General features: G+C 35.7%; 1 protein-coding gene across 1 annotated transcript in view; it reads right to left on the reverse strand.

Annotated features, from left to right (window-relative positions):
- Positions 1-10332, reverse strand: part of LOC108734118 (retinal homeobox protein Rx-like) — a 75077-nt gene extending 64745 nt beyond the window's left edge. Inside the window, exon 1 of the mRNA XM_018465520.1 lies at positions 10077-10332. Within this exon, the coding sequence (XP_018321022.1) occupies positions 10077-10281 (205 nt within the window). The 5' untranslated portion in view covers positions 10282-10332. The remainder of the gene's footprint in view (positions 1-10076) is intronic.
- Between the last annotated feature and the right edge of the window lie 410 nt (positions 10333-10742).

Below are 10742 nucleotides of genomic sequence, written 5' to 3' on the forward strand. Positions count from 1 at the left end.
CCTAATAGATGTTGCAGTACCAAACACTGAAAATCTTAAACAAAAACATATTGAGAAAATTCAAAAATATATTCCATTAGCAGATGAAATAAAAGACATGTGGAATCAGAACACAGTTCGAATTATTCCAATAATAATATCATCAATAGGCGTTATACCTAAAACATTACACGCTAGCCTAGCCGAGTTGAAACTGCATAAGTTTACGTACATAAGTCTACAGAAATCGGTAATCCTTGATACATGCGGAATTGTGCGTAGATTTCTTAACAGTACTGACATATCCCCCTTTTCAGAAAACACAACAGGTTAAATAAGAAGCAGAGTTTTTAATACTCACTGATCATATTTTAGGGCAAGAAGAACCGTTAGCTCCCTAAATTTTAAGAACAGAAAATTGGTTTCTATATCCCAAAAGATGTGAGTGAGGTTCTTTGGCATTAGCCCGTCTTCACTTGCTTAAAGTTACCAGTGCAAACTGAGAAGACCAGGAAAATAATAATAATACAGTTCCTCGAGCTAAATAATACTATTTAATCGTCATCTATTCCTTTACTTACATACTTAATTGTATTAACAAGTCTTAGCAGTTTATGCAAACAAGAGCGCGTCTTGTTGTTTCTGCCTCATTAGAATAAATTTAGATTAGCATATTAGAGGCGCAAGCAACTAAGTAATCTAGTGGCATGGTATTAAAACGCGTCATGTCAGAGGCAACATGATTATCAGCACGCGAGAAGTAACAAGGTAAATGTACAGGCAAAAGGGCTTTCGCTTACTTTATAATCTAACGTACGAATATTATAAAATAGCGGGTAAAATTGCGAGACAATCAACAGCGGTTTTATTTAGAATCACTAATTAGCACCAATTACTTTCGAATTCAGTGGTGATTTGTCCATGAGACTGCAGAACTATAAAACATCAGCCAAAATATTTCATTGATCACATACGTACTTATATCCAAATTGAATGCGTTGAATTTAAATAGCTGACTGTAAAATTTTAAGTTAAGGTATTCATAATCGATATTATTTAAAATGCATTCGTTATCATAGTTTGATGGTTAAGGTCTGAGTTTGATAATCTTCGGTGGTTCAGAGAATGGGCTTCTCCACCTAATGTAAAGCTCCTCGCTGTGACTGGATTGAGAATGAGCTGAGACTCAGTGAAGGACTACACGTCTGATTAGTCATCACAAGATGCCAGCCACAGCTGCAGATGAAACGTTGGAAAGAAAGCTTCATCCGCGAATCCGCCAAATGACAATCAATCCCAGATAATTAATTTATTTCAAATTAATTTAGGAACTTTACCGTATACCTAGACAACCCCTCGGAGCATATTTAATAAAGCTAATTACACACATGTAAACTACAATCGATTAGGTACACACAACTACACTAGACATACACATATACGTATATAATTAACCTGTGTGAATTTAATATAGCTACCTAAAAACATGCATTCGGAGTATACCTACTTCAAATTAAAGCCTCTACAGGTATAGAACGAAACTTTAGTAATAATACAGTTCAAGTGTTTTATCTTTTCGAAACCCACAAACGTTTTTAATTGATTTTCAGTTTTTGGCGCATGATTAAACAAGCAAAATAGACACTACGATATTCTTTATAAGAATTTTTAGGAGTCCTGACATGAATTAAAGTAAGAAGATTGTTGGTTTGGAATTCTTAAATTGTCTCCAAAACAACAATCCTAGCAATCCAGCCTATTGGTAATAATGTTTACAAAAAAGTTAGTAGATTAACTGAGAAAAATGGCAAATACTGGGGAAAGCATATGAATATTTTATTGTAGACAGCATTTTTTAAGAATTAATTCCACATATACATACNTAAGTGAAAATGTCAAAGACTGCACAGCTATGTGATTTAAAGATAAAAAATAAAACTGACTGATTATAATAACGTTTTCTTTATTTTTCTCGCAAAACATGATCCTTATAAGGAAGTTTCGGTTTCGGTTTCGGTCGTAAAAACCAGTTTCGATCGGTCACTATTCAGGTCCAAATAATAATTTTTATTAGTGGGATAAATTGTAAATATCGCTTTAATATTTAAGTAAATTTTCCTTTTTCATTTTCTCCGTGTACCATCAAAAAGGACACATCAATTGCCGCATGTTTCTGTTATTTGTTCTTTCATTATTTTTATAACGCCTTTTAAGTAAGTACATAAGAAAATTAATACTTATGGTTACGTGTTCTACTCAGGAAACGTGGAGGAAATCTTATTGCTGCCGACTTAGATACATATTATTATGCAGACATTTAAATAACCGAACGTAACCGCGGGAACATGCTTCAAGGAGGTTCAACTTAATTTAAACATGCGACACCAATTACTTCGGTTCGTAAAGTCGTGCGTTCATGTCACCACTTGTAAAAATTACATGTCACGTCTTTAGTCGTAAAACAGTGCGCAGAACTCATTTTGCTTTACCAGCTACTAATTGAAAAGCAAGCAGGTTGATATGATAGTTTTTTAAAAAATACGGTGATGGAATCATGTAAAATCATACATTAGGGGTAGGTGCTTTATAGTAGGTATTGTAAAAATCGTTAAATTACCTACAAAAGAAATCGAAAAGTATTTAATCAATTTAGAGGTTAATTGCCGTCAAGTGTAATATATTTATACTCGAAGACGCGGATGGTCATAGAAACCACAAACTCCCGGCAGTCAGAACCAATGGGATACACATGCTTCCATTCCGACTGTTTCTGTAAGTGTTCATGTATGTAAAGGTAAACGTGTAAGTATTATAAATTGAAAATTCCACCGTCGGCACATTTGACGCCTCGTCTGACGTATTAATTCCGAGACCGTTATCTTTAAAAGCATCTGTTTTTTGATTATTGTGGCCTGTTTTAAATTGTTAATTGGCCTAAAGTAGCTGGTGTGCTCCGTTCGAATCGTGACACGCCTACTTACTTTAAGAAGGCGCTTATAAGCCTCGCCAGTTTTTTGTTTCGGTGCAGATTAATAATAATCCTGGCAAGCGGGTAGCAAGGCGATACGATAGAGAGAATATATTAGCAACAAGAAGTCAAGCATCATCCAACTGCTGTCGCGTTTTAATGAAAGGTTATCGCAGAACTTAAAGCTGTGGATGGCTGCAGTTGTTAGTACTCAAGTTAAACGCCGCTAGCACGAGTGCCGAGCTTTTTCCAGAGGTTCTTCCATGTCTGATGTTGGAAGCAACTCCAACCGACGACGGCCTCTAGACCCGAATCAGATTGGGCAAATTTAGGCATAAAAATCTTTTGGAGTTTGCAATAACCGATCTAATGAGGAGAGTGAGCATTTTTGTGCACTATGCACCTTTAAGTGGCTTTTCACACGGAGCTAATGCTTCGCGTATAAACGCTTGTGTAAATCTACAAAGGTTTCCGCAAAGGCGCTTTTGGCTGTCGAAGTAACGGAATAGAGTCTTTTCGCGTTCGGAAATTTTTTCCAATGGCTTGAACAGGGTGCTTGGTAAATTCAGTATCGGTACAGCGATCATGGAGAGACATCGTCCACACATAGGCATTAACTAGAGACAAACCGAAAGAAAACGATAACGAAGCATTTTTGCGAACCCATTGAACGCTTCATGTGTGTACAAGAATGACTCACCAGCTCGTATTTAAACGCTGAGATGGTTTGCGTTTCAAATTCGGTACGCCAATGAACCATGTACGCGTCCGTGTGAAACGGCACTTATTATAGAAAGAAATGGCCTTAAAAAATGGACGGAATCCTTAACTGTGAGATTAAATTCGACTATGACGACTACTCCTGTCTTGAACTGAATTCTCAGTCTCTCCCAAATTCTTCATTATAACTGTAAAGTCTCCTTCAGAATAGGTTCAGCGGTTCTTCAGTTACAGAGTTACAGAGAACAATCTGTCTGCTCCTCCGTTGCTCAATTTTATATTTAAGTGTACGTGGCTGCAGTTTTTCCATTCCGACACGATGTACAATGGTACAAAATAATTTTGCGTCCACGTCACCTGTTTACCTTCTTCCTCTTTCCTTGTCAGTATAAGCTAAGAGTCTTTAATTCAATAATGACGTGTGTAATTTTGATCAATACAACCACTTAAGTGGAAGGTGTGTTCGTGAGTGCTGCCGACTAATTTAGATACATTAATTTATTAATTAGTTCACGCTCAGTCTGCAGCAATCATGTTCTATTTTGTTTCCAGGGCCTGCTTATTGCTTCGTGTTGCCGCCGTGCGGCGTAACGTACGTACGTATACGAACCCACCTATCAGATCGAATTTAATAGGATCGTTTGTACGAGCACTCTAGATGTGTCCATTATTTGGACTTAATTTGATCTGAAGAACCTTAACGCTGGACTAATTTATGAACAAACGGACGTACACACACACATATACATATACTATACGGATTATGCGTATCAAGTATTACGACTGTTGTATTATTGGCGCAAATAATTCATGCAAATCAGTTCGGCTGATCACTTTAAACTACTTTGGTGTTAATTTAAGGTTTGCATTGTTCTAACTGACGTGTGGAACCCCGATTTACATAAACGGAGGACGTATAATATAATTATGCATGTTACTTGCATACCAGCGATGGTTAAAAGCTAGTTAGAGAAAAGATCAAACTAAAACCGCAAGGGTTTTTTTTAGTTTTAGTTTATCGTCTAATATATTCCTTGAAAATTCTATTGCCAGCGTGATTTAATAATGGTGTATCATAATTATAAAAGGAAAGTAGAAGGAAATGAGTAATTTAGACATGTCCGAAAACTATGAAATAAAATTGGCCTATCCGAGGTGCATTAAAGAGGTCTCTTCATTTGAGTATTTTTGTCAAAAAAATGTTCATTATTTAGTAACTTTATAATATAATCAAAATAGAAGAAAGTAGATTAATAGTTCTTCCCCAAAAGTATAGAATTGAATAAAAAAACAAGCAATTTGGGACGAAGGTTCTTCTTATATTAAATTAAACAATCAACACACCAACGTTTCGCCTTAGGTGTAGGGCTTCCTCAGGGCTAAAAAATCATCACTAAGTATGTAGCCAAAATTAACGAAAGGCATGTTCCTTACTAAGATTGCATGGTCAACACAATTTCTTATCGGTTTCGCGGAGCGTTGCGTTATCAGTATAATTTTTTTTCTCACTCTAGCTAGTAATTATATTCCTAAATTAATTGCCAGTAGATATTTTCACTATAAACACAACCCAACAAAGAATTTAAAAGAATATATAAGACAAATAATTAAAACATCACGTGGTGACAAACAACGTTCAGAATTAAAATTTAAAGTGGCGGGTTTTTTTTTGTAAAATATAGGACACGGCAGTTATTTGAAATTAGATTAAGTAAATTAACAATTAGTTTAACTTAGGTAAAAACTAGTATTAAGTTAATTATAATAGAACACTTAGCTAGTTCCTTTAAAATTAGTTACTAAATTATTTTAGTTTGGTAATTATTTTGGTTCTTGAATTTATAGTATAGGTATGTTATAATACTTATTGATCACTAAAGTATGATCTGACATTCATTCATTTGTTCTAGTGAATAAGTATAGAATAGGCTTCAATAAATAATCTTTTGAAATAGTTCTTCTTACACAATTCTTGTGTTCAACAATTCTAACCTTAAAAGGACTTTTCGTTTGCCCAATGTAGCATTTTTCACAATTAATACAAGTAATTTTATAAATTGAATTAGTTTTATCTAAACTAATCTAACATGAGTTAGTTCGGTTTGTGTTGTGTTACATTAGAAAGGTAGGTTAGGTCAAAGTGGGTAACAGCCCCCCCCCTCTTTATTCTATAAGCTTAAGTGAATTTAAGTAGATTTTTGCAATATTCATACATTCTGCAATTTTGAGATATATAACTTGAAAAGTCCTGCTGGTAAATATTAGGGAATGAAGTAGGAACGTGTGAAAATCCTTTTAATCCGGAAAGGAGAATGTGTGACAACAATATGAAGCTAATCTGGGGGTGCCCCTTTTCAGAACTCCACAATCTTATTGTTAATAATTAGAAATTACGCTGATTTTTCTTTTAATTGTACCACAGGACCTTCCTTCCGGCACGAATCTCAACGGGTCAAAAATATCAAAGTCTAAAAGTCGAGTAATTTAAAGCAGGAAATTAGTTAAGCACTGTTTGATTAAAATGTTTATATAAACAGGAGTCCATTAGTAATGTTTTTCGTGCTCGTGTTTCAAAGCGCGTACACGAGGAGTAGAGAGCTTGTGGGGAAGGTTATTCGTAAAGCGTATTTGATTATATTGACAGCAGCACTAATTTGACGTTTGCCGTCTTGACGGGGATTTATATTTTGATGGGATTACGAGATTGACAAATAGGATGAAGGTAGATTAATTGCATGTTTGAAGAACGTTATTTTAAAAGGAATAAATATTAAATATGCCTTCGCTTATTTAGCATTGGTCCCCTTATTAGTTAAGCAAAAGTTCATAAAATTATTATAGTTACAAATAAGACTGTCTATTCATCATCATCATATCGCATTTCCCTAAAACTAGAACAACTCACATATTTGCTATTGAAATTAAAAGTATTAAAATAAAAAACTTTCTCGGCGGCTATTTGTCGCAAAACATATTAAGCTTTTGTAAATAAATCACTAATAAATATATTAATAGTGTTTTCATGAATCATAATAATCATAGAATTGTCAGTCCAAAGACTGGTTGGACATGCAGCTAATCTCATTTCCTTAAATTTAGACCACCTCGCATCCTTATCCTTAACTGTACTTCCTGCGAACAATAATAATAATAATCTAATGTGTCTTCTTCTATTTATTCCTGTTTCTGCTTCATATATATTTCTAAGTAATTCTTTACGTCTCACAAGGTATACAACGTATACTATCCTATTATTTCGTATTATTCCATTTCTTCATCCATAGCGCTCTTTGTTTTTTCATTATTTCTAAAACATTCTCAGTTCTAGCCTTTTCTATCCACGGTTATCTGACCTTTGTTTTAAATAATTTGAAAATTATGTAAAACACCATATACACGCAAAAAAGAACTAACTTCCACCAGGATTCCAGGAGCAGCACTGCGAAAGCAGCAGTACTACTCTCCATCCCTCGTAGCCTCGCGTACAATCAAACACCACATTTCTGGAACTGCGTTACTCATAGTTCCATACAAAGATTTTTGTGCGGAGGTGGTTTAGCATTATGCTTGACATTCTCATATCTAATTATACTCCCATATTATGTGGAAACAGGAGGTGCTGCATTTTCACAATGCCTGTATGCGAACCATACGTATTTTAAAACATGAAAAACAGCTAACATCAAGCCAATTATGGTCTTGTTATTAGACTTAAATAAAGTTGTTAAAATTACATAACTAAAGCCATGGTAAACCTAACCTTAGGTAACCTAACCTAATCATAGAAGTAATTTGACAACTGTCTAGGCTCTAGGTATGAACGTGGAAGAATGTTCTGTGGAATTGGATGTATTGAGACATAGATTGTACAGTTTTACTCTAAGAGTAGAGAGATAGGGCACTATGAGGTACCTAATTATTTATCCAAACTGTACATAGTTCCTAGACCTTCATGTCCAGAGTTGGTTTACTATACGGTCATTATAAAATAATTCACCATCATCCTAAGGTCGACAGTCCTTAGACTAGTTGGACACGCATCTTCACTTTTTCCTATCCTGAGCTAATCTTTGCATTTCCTTAACACTAAAACATCTCACATCCTTAATTTGATCAGTATTCTATTCTAGGTCTACCTCTACTCCTCCTAACTCTTGTTTCTGCTTCCAATATGTTTCTAATTAGCCCTTAATGCCTGAGAATGTGTCCTACCAACATATCTCTTCTGTTTCTTATTGACTTCCATAGCGCTCTCTGTTCTCCTACTCATTCTAATAATCATAAAAAGGTCGTCAGTCCTAAGACTGGTTGGACACGCATCTCCACTCTTTCCTGTCCTGAGCTAATAATCGCATTTCCCTAAAACTAGAATTACCCACATCCTTAACTATTTACAAATAGTAACCTAATCTAGGCCTATCTTTACTCCTCCTAACTCCCGTTTCTGTCTTTAATATGTCTCTGACTAGACCTTCATACCTGAGAAGGTGTTCCATCAACCTATCTCTTCTATTTCTTATTGATTTCCATAGCGCCCTCTGTTCTCCTTCTCATTTTAATACTCTCTCATTTATAATCTTCTCTATTATCCACGGCATCCTCAAAATAAATTGCCGTATTTCCGAAATCCCCTTACACGCATACAAACTTTCTCAAACACAACCGCTTCTTAATTGGCAACATTGTAATTAATAACGGTCCAAGTCAATGTTGTTCGATTACTGCCGGGTGCGGGTGGCACGTTACGGTGCAGTTGACATGTTAACAATTTCCGTGACTTAGTTGGCCGTGATCTGGTTTGTGGGTGTGCGAAGTCTCTGTTTGTGCTTTGTTACCCTTGAGTTTTACTTTAATAATGACGAAACGGTGGCGTATGACTTGTACACAACGGCACTGCTTTCAACAGCTCTCACTACTCAAATTATGACCTCAAAATACATATCGTAATTGTCTTTTATACAACGGCAGTTAATGTATTATAATTACGCCAATCCATTTTCAATTAGACATTAGACAATTATATTGGGATAAACGAATTGGTTATAAGATTTAATTTATGATACAGTTCTGGTTCATTTTGATTGATGAACCTAAAATCAAAAATTACCTCCGTTTTGAGATTTCCAGTTAATATGATGGTTCTATTTGAAATATCACAACCTAACATAATGTGAGGATTATCTACACGCCGGGATGGACATTACATAGTCACAACAAAAGAACTATTTCAGATTGATGTCCATTAAGGTCCATTGATGTGATTAAGGATCAAATGTCGGCAACAGATAGCATGATGCGGTGTAAATTCAGAATTTTAAATTTCACGGTTAGCAATAAAAATTTCAACAAGAAGGAAACTTTAATTGTATTTCTTGGTATCGAAAGTATCTATAAATTTTTAAAAACGAAATAAGATTCGGAATTTCGTTTCGATACCAACACATTTCTTAGGCTAAAACGACTCATTTATTTTTTAGTTATTGAAACTAAAAGAGGCGGTTTTTTGCTCAAAACTTTTCCGCTTAATAAAAAATATTCCAAGGATATTGATTTATATTGTAAATCCTTTTATACACGGAAATAGTGAAAAATAAGTATCGGTAAGCATATGCTCTTGTAAGTTTTCCTATTTCAGCTAGCTTTGTCACTAAATCCACATCAGTTGGAACATATTCAAGAGAAGACCTTATCTTTGATTAATGGAAAGCAAGTGCTAGGATTAAAATCTAAAATTTATTGAAAATTGTAATCTGGTAAACGTAGGATATGGATTATCCTTCTTCTCCTGTAATCATTTATCAGGTATCTCCACAGAGGAGAAGTAGAGTAGTATCATGCAATTGGGAATTTATTTCAATAGAATTTCGACGATCCTAAAGGAATGAGAAGCTTGAAGCCTGATTTTAGGATTTCTTAGTTAAAAAAATTGGAAGCATAAGAGAAAAGGATATATTTATCAAGATTTTAAATGCGATCGACGGAGAAAAGCACGAAATGAATAATACTTAAGATTTTTGCTAAAATAATTATTGGGCTCTGTACTAAATTGCCCAATGACACTTTTGGCGGTTTTGACAGTATACCTATTCACCTATCAAATTGGGATATACCTAATTATCCAATGAAATTTGAAAGAAGACTTTTGGAGAAAGAACTACTCACTTAACATTAGGCTCAAGAAATCAGAAAAGAATGGAGCAATACAATGGTACAGCAATATAAAGTTATGATGAGATATCCTTAAAATCAGAAGAAATGTCAGTTTAGCAAGCAGCACCACTATCTGAAAAACTTATGAATATAAAATGGAAAATAGTTGACAACGACATTAATGGAGATAATATCGTACAAAAGCATCTAAATAGTAAAGTAAATCGCCTTTTCAAAAAGAAATGTTATCAGCACTGACCTGCACTTTCCGTGTTTCCAGGTGTAACAGACCTCTCCTCGTTGGACTGCTTAATATCCTTATGGCTGTTCTTGACGAGTCCGAGTATGTTGTCGATCGTATGACGTGGTCCTGAGCTGGGACTTGACACCATCCTGAGCGGTTTCACCTCCAGTCCGGCGCCGTAGAGCAAGCTCGAGGTATCCTCGCAACGCTCTGAATCCATCGCGCGATACTAACAGACTGAGAGTAGCCACGCTTGGTTGCTCAGGGGCGTTTTCCGAGGTGGAGCCACCGTCGATTAACCAATGACTCAACGGCAGTAACCATTATGGTCCTTCATTGACGTGCGCTTTCCCAGGATTAGGACGATGAGGGGATGAGTGCCTATGTCGCGTTAGGACACAATATAATGCCAGGAAGGATCGAAACACCCTGGCTCCCTGCTCGCTCAGGCGTGTAACTCGTTGCTGCTGTCAAGACAAGTCTCCCCACTAATTGGTTAGTTTCTTGCACGTTGCGTTGCTCTGTTGTTACTGCAACAAATGCGCCTACTTTGCCCCCTATTCTTCCTACGCGGCACACACAAGTAACCCAAGCAGGCAGCACTTCTGATGTGAATTTCCTTTTGTTATAGGTGCTAATTTGGCTGACGGCCACAAGCAGCTTATTGGACGACGGAGAATA

This window comes from Agrilus planipennis, unplaced genomic scaffold, assembly GCF_000699045.2.
Source record: "Agrilus planipennis isolate EAB-ADULT unplaced genomic scaffold, Apla_2.0 scaffold65, whole genome shotgun sequence".
Classification (NCBI taxonomy): Eukaryota; Metazoa; Arthropoda; class Insecta; order Coleoptera; family Buprestidae; genus Agrilus; species Agrilus planipennis.